The sequence below is a fragment of the Panicum virgatum genome, chromosome 5N, assembly GCF_016808335.1.
Source record: "Panicum virgatum strain AP13 chromosome 5N, P.virgatum_v5, whole genome shotgun sequence".
NCBI classification, from domain to species: domain Eukaryota; kingdom Viridiplantae; phylum Streptophyta; class Magnoliopsida; order Poales; family Poaceae; genus Panicum; species Panicum virgatum.
In genome coordinates, this window is record NC_053149.1 from 50,939,650 (window position 1) to 50,956,681 (window position 17,032).

Genomic DNA, 17,032 nt, shown 5'->3' on the forward strand with positions numbered 1-17,032 from the left:
TGGAACTTTTAGGTCTCATTTTATCTTCCTTTGCTTCTCGCCACGTCGATGAATGAGATAACTCAATTTATGACATTCATACAACGTGAAAACATATGTTGAGACAATTTCAGTGCTTGAATCATAGGACTGAACATGCAGTCCCATTTCTCTTCAAGCCTTAGTTCTTGACATACATTACTCCCCCAGATTATCCCATCTATTGTAAAGATGGAATATCTTCAAACTTTTGTTTGGGTTTGTTCTTTACAAGCCTCGATTTAGTTTTTACAAGCCTCGTAAGGTGCTTCAAGCACCACCTTTTCTTTTTCGGTTGATTTGAGGCTTAACTATATTTTCTCCCTATTTTGGAGCTGAAAACTCCAGAAACTTCACTTACTTTATTGTTGGGGTATTAATATTATGACCGTTGTACTCTCTTTTTCGGTCGGTCATATTCACTTTAATAGATCATCTTTGCTTTTAAAAATGCATCGCATTTAACTTTGCGGGGAAATTCTTTCTAAATTTTAATCTTTCTTATCTTTCTTATCTTTCTCCCCCTCGAAATATGGCACAAACTTTGCTGCCATAATTTTGAAACTATTTTTAACACTTGTGAACGAGGAGCATTTCATTACTAGAACTTTATTCATATGGCCAGGTCATACAAAGTAATGGGAGTACTATTTCCTCGTTCCTTTTCAAGAGCTCCTCAGAGTTCTTGATTTGTTGCACTTTCAAGAACTCATCAAGTTCTTCATTTTTCTATACTTTTGCAAGTCATTCTTGCAATATTGGTTAGCATACAATTTTGTTTTGTCCTTCGATTCTTTTCAAATCACTATCCAACCATGCCACTATAGTAGTGCATGAGAATTGCTGGGATAGCTTAAAAGCTCCCCAGACTTCTTCACTTTTATGTGATACTCATGTGGCATGTGAGTCATCACAAAAACTTTCCCTGCCGTGCAGGATGTGAATGGCACAAGTGCCAAAAACCTTTCCCGACATGCTGTATAAAACTTCAAAGGCATTTGCAACGCATGTTTAATTCAACGTTGGTCAAATTGAACGTGCATCAAACTCATTTCAACTATTATTTTTACTGTTGGAGGACAAGGTAAAAAACATAATATAGTGATAAAACTTTAGTCACAATGACTAAAAACATGCGCATATACTTTATTTTCTGATTAAATCTTCCCGTTGGTTCCAATTTAATCAGAAAATCTAACAACAGTAAAACTTTAGTGAGAGAAACCAAAAACTTCTCGAAAATAGTTGCATCTCTTTCCATATCAACTAAAAGTCAGAATGGAACCAGCACTTTTCTTTCTTAACCTCAACTCTACAGCTGAGTAACCTCAAAACTTTATCTGTGGCGTTGATCGGAATCAACTTTTGTTTGTTAATTTCTCTCTACTTGGGAAGAATTGTATGTCTTAATTTAATGTTGGTCAAAATTAAAATATACAACTTTCCTTTATTTTCAATTCTATATCACCGTTGGGCAGAAATAGAACACATAACTAGAATAAAAATTATAATATTGTCATCATCAACTTTGGTCAGAAAATGACAACATCATAATAAATTTTAAATTTCTTTTTTTAAGAGCAAACTAATGCTCAACTTAACACTTACAATGGCAAATAATGCCAAAACATTCTTTCTTTGACATACAACAGCGGAAGCTTTTCTTAACCTTAAACTTAAAAGGCTCCTTTTTCCCACAGGGAAAAACTCATCTGAGTTTATTTTTTTCTTTATTGCAGCGGAGAACTTTTCTTTCTTTCATAAGCTTTTCTTTGTCTTTCTCTATTCTCTGAAAAATCGATCACTTCGATGCAATTCAGAGATTCAATATTGAACTTAAACTCATAATAAAATTATAATATTGCTATCATCAATGTTGGTCAGAAAATAACAATACTATAATTAACTTTAAACCAATATCTTTCTTCTCCTCTATTTAAATTGTCCCGTTGGTTCTAATTTAAATAGAGGATGAAACTATTACTTTGCAGCAGAAAACAATTCCTTTTCAGAAGAAATACTTTGTGATTGTCTACTCTCTAAATAATTTATCCTTTTGGTTCAAAAATAATGCTTCTGAAAAGAAAACTTTAATTCAAAAACTACACTGTTCATGTAGCCGGCCCAGCAGCATGGTTCGGCCTGCTCGCCCCTTTCTTCTGCACGCGTGCGGCCCACGCGTTGCTCGGTTGGCCCGGCGGCTTGGCGGCCCAGTAGATGATGCGGCTCGGTTAGGCGGCCTAGCAGCCACTTGCGTGCACGGCCCAAAAACCGCCCGTTTGGCCCGGAGGCCCATTGGCCGCCGATCGCCCTCGGCTGTCGGATCATGATCCGACGGTTCCCCGTGGATCTCGCCAGATCAAAACGGCCTCCGGCCGGCTCTCCCCGTAACCCTAGCTTTCAGTTCTTCTCTCCCCTCTCTCTCGTGCTGGCGCCGCCGCCGGCGCTCATCCCGCCGTGCCGTGCGCACTGGCCACCGCGGGACCAAGCAACCATGGCCGGGGCGCACCGCACGCATGTGCTGCTCGGTCCGCCGCCGTGACCCGTCGGTGACCCAAACCTTCCTTCTTTTCCTTCGTGCAGCACACCTCAGCAGTCGCGGCCGGCGAGTCCGGACGAGCGCAAGAGATGGCGGCGCCGCCGTGGCGCCCCTCGCCGGTGCACGCGTGCGGCCAGACCCGCGCGCGACGCCGTCGAGCGGCACCTCGGTGGTGCCCTTTGGAGCCCCCACGAGCGCACCTCCTGCGTCCAGGCGGCGAGCGGCGGCTCGTCTCTGTGACGCGCCCCGGCGGGCGGCGGCTCGAGGCTGTCCCGCGCAACGGCGGTGATGGGCACGGCGGGAGCAGTTGAGCGGCCGCCAACCCCTTTCACAGCTAGGGTTAGTTTGAGTTCTTTTCTTCGATTTGCATCGAAATGTCTCTGTTTTCTTTCGATTCGTCGTCGAATCGTCTTTCCCAATTCGATCCACACACTAGACTTGCTCTGATACCATTGTTAGATACAACTTTGGATCGCGTAGTGGTAGATCGAGTGGGTGACGAACTTGACCAAGAGAAATACCTTGCTGTTTCCATAGTGCGGCCGCATTCGTCGAAGGAGGCTGCGCACAGGCAGCGACGGGCGATGTAGAAGGTGCAGTGCCGGTGCCGGTGGTGATGACATCCTGCGAAGACAGTGGCATGGTCGACGGCGATGGTGCGTCGCTGGTGGCGCTTCCCGCCGCATCAGCCTTTCCCTCTAGATCAGGTTAGGGTTTAGGACGGTGGGAACTGTAGCGGCGGCGAACCTCGTAACTTCAGCCTCTAATCCCCACCTCCACTTTATAGGGCTGCGCGACGGGGGCCCACCAGCCTCATCTTGGGCTGGGCGTCCCCGATCAGGACGCGAGTCAAGGTTGGCCCAATCGTTGGACTGGCCCGTCGGAGATCAATACTAACGGGAATGAGGATTCACTAACAACTTGTGATGGAGGCGGAAGATTTGGACCAAATCGTCCATGGACACGGACGAGACCCGACCGCATGCGCTGCTGGACTCTTCCGAGCCCGGTTGCCGGACGACGCGGCGGGTGCCGCCGCCGGGTGTATATCGGCGTGGGCGCCAAGGACACGTGCCTCTAAAGTTGCCCCTGCCGACTCCGCCGTCGCCTCATCCGACAGGCTCTAGCCGCCGGCGTGCGGATCCGCCGTTTAACGTCACTGCCGGCGAAGCCTGCTGCCAAGAGGACACCTCGCCGTCGTCTTCCCGTGGCTGCAATTTGCCTGCCAGGTGAGGGACCATGCCCGCCAGCTTTCGTTTGGCGCCGCCGGTGAGCACGTCTGAAGAGTTTGAATAAACCCTGCTGCAACACTAGAAGTCATATCAAACGTACATTTAGCGTTCAGTTCTGGCGTTAAAATCAGGTGCGACGAACATCATGCGGAAGATTAAAAACAGAACGTGAATTGTCATGTGTTAGTATTTGATTGCAGTTATGTACGATCCTCCCATTATGTGTGGACTTGGATTTATACAACTCAGTGTCGATCGATAATGCAGTGCAAATCTAGTAAATATACATACAATTCACGAGCCGCCCTGAATTTAATCAGATGTCTGGATCTTATTTCGAGAATCTAGGTAGAAATTATATATGCCACTGGAAAGATATTGCTTGCAACATTAGTGTTTTCTGGTACTTGACTTTGAACTTCCACTGTGCAACTCTGAAACAGGGTATTTCCATCCCTCTATTGGCAGAAATAAAGAAAAACGCTAATGGCGAGAAGAATTGATTCCGATTATATTGACTTCTCACATATGGGTGGATTCGACATGGACATCGATTTTGATGGATTGAGGAAAATGTGAGAAAATTCATGGAGGTAGTAGTAGTGCCTCCTCCTAAATTTGATGTTAAACACTATTTTTTAATCTTGTTTTGGTCGTATATTTAGATATCTAAGATAATATAGGATTTTCTTGACCGTGCTTTGCATCTGTTTCTCGCATCTTTTGGCAGCTCCCAATCAAGTATCTGGATTCAGCTCATGATAAGGCTGTTGAGTTCATTGAAGATGTCCAGGCAATAATTTTTGCCCCCTTTACTGATGATGAGGTGCCAAATGAGGAGGATCAATCTAGTAGCAACGTCATCACTGAATCTTTGGCAGCATCAGTTGAGACGCCGCTAGTTGGACCAAATACTGAAACCTCTACTCCTGCATCTCTCATAACGGTGGAAAACAGATCTACTGGCCGTATAGATACTGATGCTCATGGAACTGAACCATTTTCAAGTACAAGTACAGGTTTGTCCTTGAGGAATCATGTGTCCCCAGAAAATACTTCTTCTGAAAGGAGGTCGCATTGAAGCAAATGATCTGCGTCTGGCAGAGGACACCTCACCAAGTGGAATATGTGGTACTATTTTTTTCTAATAGATGCTCTATTTCTCTTTATCGACATCTATCACGTAACTATTTTTTTGTACCGTTTTCCCACCTCCCCCCCCCCCCCCCCCCCCCCCTCTAGACAGCTATGAGGAAGTTATTCTATGAAATCCAGCGACTTCTGTAAAACCTCATGCTCTGGAAACAGATGATCATGCACTTCATGCTCTGGAAACAGATCAAGTGGCAGAGCAAGCCGGACACTGTTCTGGACATTCAGGCAAATTCCTTGCCTCGACTTATCCTTATCCATAAGAGTGATAAAGGCACATTCTTAATTTATGTTACTTACCATGCTTCTGTTTTTAGGGCAGATTCTTCTGTTTTTGATAGAGAAATTCCGCTAAATTTTAGGGCAGATTATGAAGAGGAAGTGGTATTACACAGTACAAATGACCCTGTCGAAGTAACAGTTCATGGTTTGGACCTTTTCATCACCTTTTCAATGTGACATAACTTTCTGTTACCTCTCCCCTTGTATTTAAAAGAGCCTCAATGCAAGAATGCAAATAACATGTAAACTGTTCTGAATCATATCAACTTCATTGGTTTACTACTTTAGTAAATACTAGAATACATACAAGATTCTTTTGTAATTAAATTTGTATTTGACGTGAGATCTTAAACTTCTAGGATGGTTTAGCGAACCAGATAATGGTCCTACTCGTTCTGGAGGCTCAGTTTTTTCACATTCTTAAGTTTGAGTATCAAGAAAAGCGAGTGAAATGCAAACATGCTGAATATTTGATCTTAAAAGATAAAAAGTGTGCCCTATAATGATTTTGATTGCTCACTTGGAAAAGAGAACTTAACAAGTGATTGAGCTGGCTTATTGAACCCATTATCCACAACCATCCATATGTTTATCTATTTTCACATTTATTTTCATTGAAAATTGATGTACATGTCCTGACAGATTCCACTACCATTACCCAAGATGATTATGTACCACACATATTGCACAAGGATCAACAAGCTGGGCTTGACTGTTCTGTACATTCAGGCAAGCTGCTTATAATTATAGCCTCACCTTATTTTCTCCATAAGAATGATAAAGGCACATATAATTTATTTTTATGTTACTTACTGTACCTTCATATACTGAATTTCACAGATATTCTGGTAGATTCTGCTGTTTTTTTCAAGCACTGCTGCAAGAAGATTCTAGTGCAAATTATGAAGATGAAAGGGTATCATACAGTGCAAACGGCCCTGTGGAAGCGACCCAAGATGATTATGTACATCAAGCATTGAACAAGGAGGAACAAATCGGACTTCACTGTTCTGAACATACAGGCAAGCTGCTTACAGCCTCAGCTACATTTATTGATAAGAATGATAAAGGCACATAAAATTTATTTTTATGTTACTTACAGTGCCTTCATATACTGAATCTTCACAGATATTCTGGTAGATTCTGCTGTTTTTTATGAAGCACTGCTGCTAGAAGATTCTACTGCTAATTCTGAAGAGCAAATGGTATCGCACTGCTGCTAGAAGATTCTACTGCTAATTCTGAAGAGCAAATGGTATCACACAGTGCAAACGGCCCTGTGGAAGCAACCGCGCATGGTTTGTTGTGTCTCTACACTTTTGAAATATGACATGTAGCTCTGTTCTTTCCTGTTGTCTTTTAAGTTCTGAATCTTCCCAACTTCATAGTGTTTGGTCATAAAGTTTGCCTAACTAGTTCACCCAAATAGTTAAAAAATAATTTTATGCAATACAAACTTCTATAGTTCAGTAAACTAGATGACGATCTTACATGGAATAGTGTTTCGTAATTTAATATATTTTGAAGTCCCATTAAAGGCATTATTTTGATTGTTCATAATAAAATTACTTAGCTAGCGCCTTTAATCAATTCTGGTATTTATTCATGGTTTAAGCATTTCTTAGATATTTTTCCTCATGACTGCAAATTATTATGCTTCCTATGTGATCTTTGAAGGAACTAGCATTTCACATGAATCGAGCTCAGATGTGCCTAGCTGTGATGATGTTCCAAATATGCCAGCTGGCACCATGGTTAAGTCTGTTGATATAGAGGACCTAAGGGATGGCCAGGAGCACATGGAAAACGACGAAATTGTGCCCCCATTCCCGCAGCGAAACAATGCATCATTTCAGGTAATATTATTTGAAACATGGTGGTGCTGTTGTTGTAATGGAAAACGAATTATGTTGGTGTACATCATAATGTAAATCTAGCTAGTGAGAGCAAGTTTCAGCTCACGATTAATGTTTTCTGAAGCTTACTTCAAAGAGGTGCTTGGGGAAATTTAAAAGGAAATAATGTCATATTAGCAAAATTTGTCTCTGAAGAAATATGGCAACTGATGTTTCTTGCTGCTTGCAGAAAATGTTTATGAGGAGCTTGTTGAGTAAACTCCGGTGGTCAAAGAAGCAGATGAGTACACATTAAGCCATACCTGCTGGATCACAGGATGCAGAAAACACTGGATATCAACTTGTTTCTTCATCAGTCGATCTGGAGCATGACTGGGAGGTCTTGTAAAACTGCAAGAAGCTGCTCCATGTCTCTGGTTCCAGGGGAAAGCATATGTAAATTACAATTCTACTTACTGAGGCTGTGTCTACTTGCTGCATATAATCTTATAGAAGGATGGGAACGTGAGGTGTTTGCATCTCTAAGTCTCTACACATCCACCGGCATAACTGTAAATTCTCCTTGAGGCTGTCTGTTCAAATTTTCTCTTACTGACCTGAAGTGCATGCAGACAAATACACACTTGATTTTAAACCGCTTGAAAAATTTCAGCCTTCGTGGCAGTGCTTACTGGTAACAGTGGTGTTGTTAACTGGACATGCTGAGCGTGACGTGGTCATTACTCAAGCCGATGCCGGCAAACGAAACTGACGGATGGTCTTATTTGCATTGTAAAGCCATCCAATATTACAATCGGACAACTCTTAAGCAGGAATCAACTATTTCTCAAAGAAAAAACATCCAAACAAATGCTACATCATGCATATGCATCACAATACTACACTCACATTCCAAGCCAATTGATTATTAATTCTAAGACCCGCAGCTTCTTAACTAGCGTTCGATGTTGCATCCAATGCTTCATCCTTGCCTTCCATATACATCGTCACTTTTAAGGCCTGTCTTTTAGCTTTAAAAGTTTGGTCATAGAATAGCAATACTTTGATCAGAAACTGATGGCGCTCAGAGTGAAAGGCATTCTAGTGTTCCTACAGATTGGCAAGTATAGGAGCACCCTTCTTCCAAGCAAGGCAATGCTAGAGAAATTGTTTACTGAGATTAAGTTAAGAAATTCAACAGGCTAAAGCACTTAAACAGCATCTGCTGGTTCAGAAATAATGTCACAACTGAAATAATCTCTGCCTTGTGCCTTCACCTGGCACAGGAGAAAGCATGTATGAATTCACATAGTCTGCCAGTATGGCAGCCACACAGGTAAGACGCAGCAGAAGACTTAGTCTCAAACTCTGAAAAGAGCAGAAATAATAGAAGGAATCTTATTTCTCAAACTTTGCCAGATGCTTCAAACCTTCAACTAGCTTGGTTGGGTAGGTCAGAGGCAACCTTGCACCGAACATCAACACACACAGCAGGGGAGACAGAGCTTCCTTGCTCTGATTGGGCATGCATCAACCTCATGAGTGAGTGTAATATTCTTCGAGACCATAACCATAGCAACAGTGTTACCACAAGGAACATCCCCAACTGACTAGTTTCTTTCCCATCCAGATAACTGTACGCTGGACACTCAACATACAGATCCTTCTTCTGGCCAGGGAGGGACGTGTCAGGTAGTTGGGACCCATGGTCCTGACCTTCAAATCAGCAGCAACCTTCCCTGAGAAGACATGAACAAAGGCAAAGAACCTTCCTTTATTGGATGCTGGAATCATCTCTGAAACATACAGCAAAAGAGGTCCGCCACATCACAGTTCCTGAATCCTCATAGCAGTTGCATAGATATCACCAAAGGGGTCCCTCGTAAAAGTTCTACACACCATGCTTCTGTGCCTTGGCTGGGGAAGGTGGAATATCTCCACCTCAAGCAGTGCAGCACCAGCTGGAAGCAAGTCTGCATAACACTTCGTTGAAGTCTTGCCACCAAGCCAGTTCCTTCTCATGTTTTCATAGTAACATTAAGATTTTGAAACATTGGACCACAACTTATCCTTCTGGTTATTCATGCAAGTGTTTGATAATTCGCTTGATTGGCTCATAGGCTCATAGCAGAACTGAAAAAATCCTCTCTTGCAGGTAGCGGAGCCTGTGTCAAAGTAGTTCCCACCCCAGAGCCTCTCCATCTTAGCTTCATCAACTCCAAACTTGGATTCATTCATCTTGGCAAGGCCCAGCCGTGCAGACCAGCAGGAAAAGCACAGTTCCCTTTTCCTAACTTGGACATCATCAAAGAGCTTATCTTTGTATGTTGCCACAACGACATTGCCACTTTCATTGACACGGGAGAAAGTCTGGAAGGGCCTCCTCACCCTCAGCCTGAAGCTCAAGGAAGCACCTGTGCATCTTGTTCACAGTAAGGACTGATATAATCTCTTACCAAGAGACTGGCAGAAGCACCTGAACATGCATCATAGAGTAGTAAAACATTATGGTTTATGGATAGACAACCTATCACAGGATAATCAGCACAAATATACATTACAACCTAAACACATAGTTAAAAGATACATATAGACCACAATACCTAGAGAAAACAAATACGTTAAGTACAAGATAATACTGCATGAATCGTGTTAACTGTGTCACAATAAAGAGCTTAAATATTGGAAATAAAATAAGTGTTAAAATCGAAAAAGGCTTGAAAATATTATGGAACACATTTGTATGCCAGCTAATGAAACACTGTTCTTAACATACCATGATCCACGAGCAATAGCAGACATATTACGAATGTTGTATTTATCCATGATGTCATGGAGTTCTTCCACCATGAACTTCACAATCTTGGCTTCTTATGAAGATCACACTACAAATACTAGTACGAATCCCACCAAAAATATTAGTAACTTAAATGGAAAATTTGGTACCAAACTATTGCCGCGGTCTCGTCCGCCACCGCCTTCTTCAGCTCTGAACAACAAAATGAAGATAAGTTTCAGCAAATTAAGAATCAACTTAAGCGAAATCACAAATATTTACCCTCGATGCATTCTTGTGCTTGCGCCAGCTGAGCACGAGCGGCATCCGCCTGCTCCTGGAGCACGGATAAGGAGGCCTCCCTCTCTCTTGGAGGGCAGTCTCTGCGTCGTGGACGGCCACCTCCCGTTCCTCGAGGACGACGTCCTTCCCCACGAAGGTGTCGGTGAGCGCGGTGACGGCCGCCTTCTCGCGCTGGAGCTCAGCCTCCTTCGCCTCGAGCGCCTTGTCTTTCTGCTCCAGCGCCACCGCGTTCCTCCGCAGCTCAGCAACCTGCGCCTCGACCTCCTGGGCCTTTTGCTCCGCCATGGCCCCTTGGGCGTCGTGCTCGTCAACGGCTCGCGCCAGCTCTTCATCCAGCGCGCGCTGACGCACACCCAGGTCAGACACCAGGATGTTGGCCTCGTTCATCCGCGCGACCATACTGGCGTTGCACTTCTCGAGCCAGCGCACCTGGGTGTATTGCTGGGCCAGCTCGGCGCTCTTGCTACACGAGATTTCCTTCAGCCACTGCGAATGGAAAGACATAAGCGAAACACACACAAACGGGATCAGAAACGGACAATTCACAGGGAAAGGCATTTACCTTGCTGATAAGGAAGTCCGTCTTCTGATGAAGCTGGAAGGTGCGGCCAAGGGCGTCCTGGATCTGAGTGCCGACCTCGTACTGCGCCTTCCAGATCTCCTCCTCCTCCCACTCGTTGTGATCAAAATCCGAGGGGACCCCGTGCTGGACCATCGCCCGCTCGTCTCCCATGGGGGGGCCCTCAGTCGTCCCCGCACCGAGGACGCCCTCGGAGGCCGGGACGAACTCGGCAATCCGGGCAGCGGCGCTAGCCGCAGCATTCGGGTCGATCTCTGCCGAGTCCCTGAACTCCTCGTCCGACAACGTCTCCACCACCGGCACTACATTCTCCGGCACCATCTGCGCCATTGCCGCTGCGGCGGCCCTCTCCCCCCGGCCCCCGTGGACTCTGAGGCGAGGGTCTCCTCCAGCCCCACCATGGGCGCCGTCTGCGCCATCACCGCGGCCGCGACACCCTCTTCCCCGACCCCCACGGGCTCAGGGACGAGGACCTCCCCCTCTACTTGGTCGGCAGGATGCTCCGGCGCATCCCCGCCAGTCTCTCCTCCAGCTCTTGGACGGGCGGCGTCAACAATGCCAACTCAGCCAGTGTCGTCCACGGCGCCCGGCTAGGCGGCGCCGTTGTCGCTGCCTCAGCCGGGCTCAGCTTCAGCATCCAGCCAGGCAGCCGTGCTGCCTTGGCCGGCCTCCCCCTTGGCGTCCGCCCGAGCGGTCGCTGCTGCGTCGCTCTAGCCAGTGTCGCTCCCGCCCTCCTGTGCACGGGCCTGCTAGGCCGACTGGGCCCCTTGAGCCATTGCCTCCCGGAGCACTGCGGCGGCCGTCTCTAGCGTCTGGGACCCTCCGGTCGGGGGCTGCGGCGCCGAACGCGGCGTTGCAGCCACCCCGGTCTTAAGGGCCTTGGGCGGCACAAGACGGACCGTCTCCCGGGTAGCGGCCTTACGACTAGACCAACAGGGGAGAACGACAAGTCAGCGGGGATCAGAGAAGTCAAACAAACGAAGGCGAAACATGAGATCAAGGTTGCTTACCTCGACAGGGAGCTCAGCCTGCACTCGCCCATGCCACTCCTCTGGCCTCGCGGCACACTGTCGCTTCCTAACGACTGGCCTGGGGGCGTCGCCCCTCGACCAGCTTGTGCCCTCGGGGCGGTCCGCCCGGTGTTGCGGATATAGACATCCGCCCGCCCGTCGCTTCCGCTGGCACAAGTGTCATCCTGCCCGCTGACGCGGGTGATCCCCCGCCCGCCTCCGGCACAGGCGACCTCCGTCCCGCCGCCGGCTTGGGCGACCTCCGATCCACCCTCGCCGCGGACGCCCTCTCTAGCCTCGCCGGTGCGAGCCTTCTCTTGCCTAGCGCCGACGCCGAGGTCTTGATGCCGGCCCGTTGCGAGACCGGCGGAGGGCTCACGGCCGTCACCACCTTGAAGTCATCAGACTCCGAGAAATCCTCCCCGCCAGATGAGGAATCTTCCTCCTCGGTGGACTCGGGCGTGGTCGGCGGAGAGAGGCCCTCCCTCCTCCGTCTGGTGCACTCCTTATTGTGGGTCTCCCTTCTCTCCCTCTTCCTGGTGGCGGTCGCCTTCGCCTCGTCCTTCCTCCTCTTGTACGCCTGTGCGCGCATGCGGTTAGCTTCGCGGACCTCGGGGAGCGGGGGCTTCGAGACATAGCCTTTACGGCTTAGTCCCTGCAGGCACGACCCAGATCAGGAACGAGAAGAAGGTGAAGAAACAGTGTGAAATCAACAACAATTGAAAGCCGAACTCACCAGACTGATGTACCCCTCCTCGGGGTGCATCTTGATCTTCCAGAGATCCTCGGGATCGAAGGGGAAGTGCGCCACCGCGCTCTTCACCCTCTGGGCAGCGGCGTCGAGGGGGAGTAGCCCGCTCGACATCCTCGAACCCTCGGCCGCGGCCTCGGGAGTCAGCTCAAAGATCGCCAACCTCCTCTCCATGAGGGAAATCACCCTCTGCCGGTGAAAATTCGCGATGATGGCGGCCGCCGTCAGCCCCTTCTTCGCCAAATACTGCAGCGCCTCGATGAACACCTTGAGCCTATCCTGGCACTCGGGGACGACACCCCCCACTTCCATGCGTCTGGCTTCTCCCGGAGAACCTTTTTCGGTGAACGCCGGGAGCCGCTTATTGTCATTGCGCAGGTAGAACCACCCTCGGCTCCACCCGGCGTTGTTCGTAGTCATCTTGCAGGGGATGTACAGGTTCCCCCTGTTCTCACGCACTTGGAGCGTGATGCCACCGGCACGGGCGACTCTCCTTGGCTGGCTTGGGACGTGCTCGGTGTAAAGTTCCCCGCGGAACAGGTGCACCCACAGATCCCAATGCGCCTCCACCCCCAAGTATCCCTTGCATACGGCAACGAAGACCGCCGCCTGTGAGATGGAGTTGGGGGCGAAGTTGTGCAGCTCCACCTCATAGTGGTGGCAGAGCGCACGGACGAACTTGTCGGCGGGGATGCCGAATCCCCGCTCGTGGAGCCGCACGAGGCTCATGACGTAGCCGCTCGGGGGGCTTCGGCTCCCTCTCCTCCGGCCTTGGGATGATCCACATTGGCGGCGATTGGTCGGTGTTCGGCGGCAAGAGGCCGTCGGCGACCAGTGCCTCCAAGTCCGCCACGCGGACGGTGGACCTGCCCCATGGTGCCGGATCCGCGAACTGCGCCATCTCTTCAGCCAAAGGGGGAAGGCAGGGGGAAGGCTCGAACGGGAGGAAAGGTGAGCTTGCTTCTCTTCTTCTTCCTCTCGCTTCTCGGCTCTGGGCTCTGGATGCAGGGGAAGCGGAGAAGGCAGGGGAGGCGAGAGCAAATGGCAAGGTGAAGCGAATCAATCCCCCCCTCTCTCTCTCTTATTCACGGCGCCAGGCGGATTCATCACCACGGCCCCAAATCTACCACATTAAATGCAGTAGATTTTGCTGCCACCGACAGCTGGGCCCCACGCCCGGGAAACCCCATCACGCACGCGTACAACAATTACTGCGGTACGGTAACCGACAGGGCGTGGCGGGACTGTAGCGATCCCATCAACCAGTCGCCACCCACGCCTCTTCGCCTACCCGAGACGGCCGCCTGAAAAGGAGCGCATGCACCACACGCGCCGGGCCACGTCGCCCACGACCAACGGAAGACCCGCGCACGACCCACGACTCCGCGTCGTTTGCAGATTGTGATGGAATATTCCCCCGGGGAGTTCCTTACCGTCGAAGGAACTTTGTTCCGAGGCCTTACTGATCAGGGGTTCGAAGCTTGGCCCGCCGAGCGTTTGACAGGCGCCCCAGATCACCAGAGTCAGGGACTACATGGACGTGCCGCACAAGCTACCCTCGAACACGGAGTTCGAGACGTCTTACACAGTGTTTAAGGCTGGCCGAAGGTGCCTAGCAGGGGGATCCCATCGAGGGAGAGTATCGAGCCCTCGGACACTATCGAATGGGTTCGAACCCCACCTAGCGAACCTTTGCAAGCGCTTTATGAGACGTGTCCACGGACCACTAGCCGTCCCTTATCGAACGGGGCACGGACGTCCGCTTGAACTACCTGCTGACAGTTCACCGAAGCAACCATGGCTCGCGGCCCGGGCATGGGTAGCATGGTGCGCTTCACCCCTCCTCCCTGCGGAAGGGCAACGAGGGACGTAATGAAAAGACGAGGGTTCCCTGAACGCCTTCACGCAGGCCAGGGCTCGGGGGCTCCTCGCACACCGCGGCTCAGGCTGCGCCCTCGAATAAATCAGCCGCCGCCGATTGTGAAGTTCCACGTGTCGAACATGTGACACCTCAGGTGTCAGTACTTTTAAATACAATCAATGTACCTTAGTTAAAGTTAAAGGAAAATTTTGAGAAATTAATTCAAGGAGAAAGGGGCAAATAAAAGGCAAATCATACAAAGGAATTAAAGGCAAAAGAGAAAGGAGTGAAAAGCTACTCAAAATTTAATTCAAAAATGTGCACAAAATTTTTGTTGGCTCATGAGAGGTGTTTCAATTGACATGTGCTCAATTGAACTTCAGCCAAAATCAAGTCAAAAACTGAATAAAACTAAAGCCCTTTTGTGCAAATATGCAAATGTACCAATAGTTCAAAATGTGAGTGTCAAATGAAAATTTGCATAACACCAAAGTTGTAGATCTTGAAAAGTTATGCAAAAATGGTATTCAACACTTTTCCATTTGAGCCCTCCAATTAGGAGATAATTTCAGTTTACCGAGGGGTCCCTGGATTTTCAGAAATCACAAATATGCCCTTATCTCCATCTCTCTCTCGCCCGGCCTGCTCTGTTCGCGCCGCCCGACGTACGCCGCCGGTGGACTTCGTCCACCGCGCGCCCACGGCCAAATGGACCCGGGGAAACCGTTTAGCGCCACCTGGCCCGCCCCTTGGCACCTCCTCGCGCGCACACGCGTCCCAGGCCGCTCCCCGAGCCGCCACGACCCCCCCGCCATGCGCCGCGCCGCTGCCGCTCCGCTCGCTCGCCGTCGTGCGCCCCTGACCCAAATCGACCGCCCCCAGTCGCTACATCCCTCGCCCAGGAGCCCTTTGGCCTATAAAGACCCCCAGAACTCCACAGTCGCGCCCCTTCTCCCCTTCTTCCTCCTCCCGCCGCTCCGCCATGGCTGCCGAGATCCAGCTCTCGCGGACCGGCTAGCCCAGCCCCACATTGCCCCCTCCGACCACCGCAACAGCTTCACCACCTCCCAGTTACGCTCCACGCGCGCGGAATCGAGCCCAAACCTCCTCCCGACGCCGTTCCCCTTTTGCGCCGCCGCCGGCGAGCTCAGGCTCACCGCGGACCGGCCGGCTCCGAAGAAGACCAAGCACGACAGCTACCCCAGAAGCTTCCACGAGCTCACGCGGTGCTCGTGCGCGCCTTGTTCCCCTACCCCAAGCCCTCTTTCACCTCCAGCGCCGGCGAACCGAACAACCGACCCGCCATCAACGCCGACGAGCTCGAACCCGTGCACCAAACACTCGGACGTCGACCAGGGTAGGTGTTCCTCGATCCCTTCTCTCCCACGCGCCTCCCCGTGGCAGCCCCGGTAAGCCCTGCACCGCAGAACACCACCGGCAAGATGCCACGGCGGAGAAGGCCGGCGAAGGACCCGTTTGTAATTTCTTTTTTTCGTTTAAGGGTGTTTCTGCAAGTAATCCAGTGTATACCAGTGAACTTCTAAAATGCGAAACAAATCACAGAAAAATCAGAAAAATGCAAACTCAACTGATCTGGAATCCTTGTAACAAAATCTACAAATTTTGTAACATTCACATTTGCAGAAACTCAACCGAATTTAATCTAGGGAAAAGATTAAGAAAACCACCTTATGCATGTTCAGGAAGTTCTGCTCATCAAATGACCTTGATTTTTGGATATGTTATCACTAATGGAATTTTAAGATCACAGTAAAAAGACGACACCAACCCAAAACAGTTATCATGTTGGAACAATCAAGATTCTCTAATCTGTTGTTAGCTTTCTTGATTTAATTCTGGAAAATATGCACATGAACTTGCCCTGGAATTTTTACTGCGTGCATGCAAAACTAAAACACTGTTATTACCTAAATATAAGATTTATTAGAGTTCATTTGCTATATACCATGATTTATGCTTGTTTAATAAACTTAATTCCTCATATATAGTTCTTATGCTCAGAAAAATCCATATTTATTTCTGGAGTCTCTTTTTAGCTCTGTGTTCCTGTCAAAAAAATTTGAGCTGCAGTTGCTGAGTTTGGATTTGTCGAATAATCATGCTTAGCATCTTAGTGCTAGGTTTACTATTTTTGTTTTGAGTAATATACAATGTTTCTGGTCATGATTTTTGGGCATGATCTTGTTTAGAGTATTTTCTACCTGCAATAAAAAGTTCAGATGCCATACTGGTCAAATGCATCTTGAGAAATTTATGCAAACTCATGTTAAGTTAACTGAATAACTAATTTATCATAGTGAGTTAAATCTTGAAAAATTTTCTGGAGTATGCTTAACTCATGACTAGTCTCTGGTAAAAATTTGAGAACCAAATCCTTAGTAAAACTTCCTGTAGAATTAATCTTTGTTAATGGCTTGCTGTTTTTATTCTTTTTATCACCTCTGCTATATAAGTGTATAAAATCTGGAAAAATTTCAGTGCTGAGTATATGCTGTGAAGTTGCTCCCATAAAATTTGTTACTCTATAAACGATTGCCCATGCAATGAAATGCGAAATCGTCACTAAATTAACTTTCGTTGGACTACAACTTTATCGTGAAGGAAAGAAATTGTTATCCATGAATAACTCATAATCTTGCATTGCATATAGAAACGGTTAATCTCGCGGACGG

At 48.2% G+C, this 17,032-nt stretch overlaps 1 protein-coding gene and 1 long non-coding RNA gene across 2 annotated transcripts; one reads left to right on the forward strand and one right to left on the reverse strand.

Moving 5' to 3' along the window:
* Positions 1 to 3,796: 3,796 nt before the first annotated feature.
* On the forward strand, positions 3,797 to 4,914 carry LOC120674904. The gene is made up of 3 exons (XM_039956005.1): positions 3,797 to 3,826; positions 4,359 to 4,382; positions 4,520 to 4,914. The coding sequence occupies exons 1-3, from the start codon at positions 3,797 to 3,799 to the stop codon at positions 4,868 to 4,870; spliced, it is 405 nt and encodes a 134-aa protein (XP_039811939.1). The 3' UTR covers positions 4,871 to 4,914.
* A 3,303-nt stretch (positions 4,915 to 8,217) lies between these two features.
* LOC120675215 lies at positions 8,218 to 10,005 on the reverse strand. Its single transcript, XR_005675267.1, has 2 exons — positions 9,835 to 10,005; positions 8,218 to 9,534 (listed from the first exon to the last, which is right to left on the reverse strand). It is a non-coding gene; the product is annotated as an uncharacterized LOC120675215 (long non-coding RNA).
* Positions 10,006 to 17,032: the final 7,027 nt, after the last annotated feature.

Excerpts from the sequence above, each read along its gene's own strand:
- LOC120674904 (XM_039956005.1), top strand. The coding sequence starts at position 3,797 with ATGCCCGCCAGCTTTCGTTTGGCGCCGCCG. Across the intron at positions 3,827-4,358 it reads GCTTTCGTTTGGCGCCGCCG|GAAAATGTGAGAAAATTCAT; the intron begins GTGAGCACGTCT and ends TGATGGATTGAG. Across the intron at positions 4,383-4,519 it reads ATGTGAGAAAATTCATGGAG|CTCCCAATCAAGTATCTGGA; the intron begins GTAGTAGTAGTG and ends ATCTTTTGGCAG.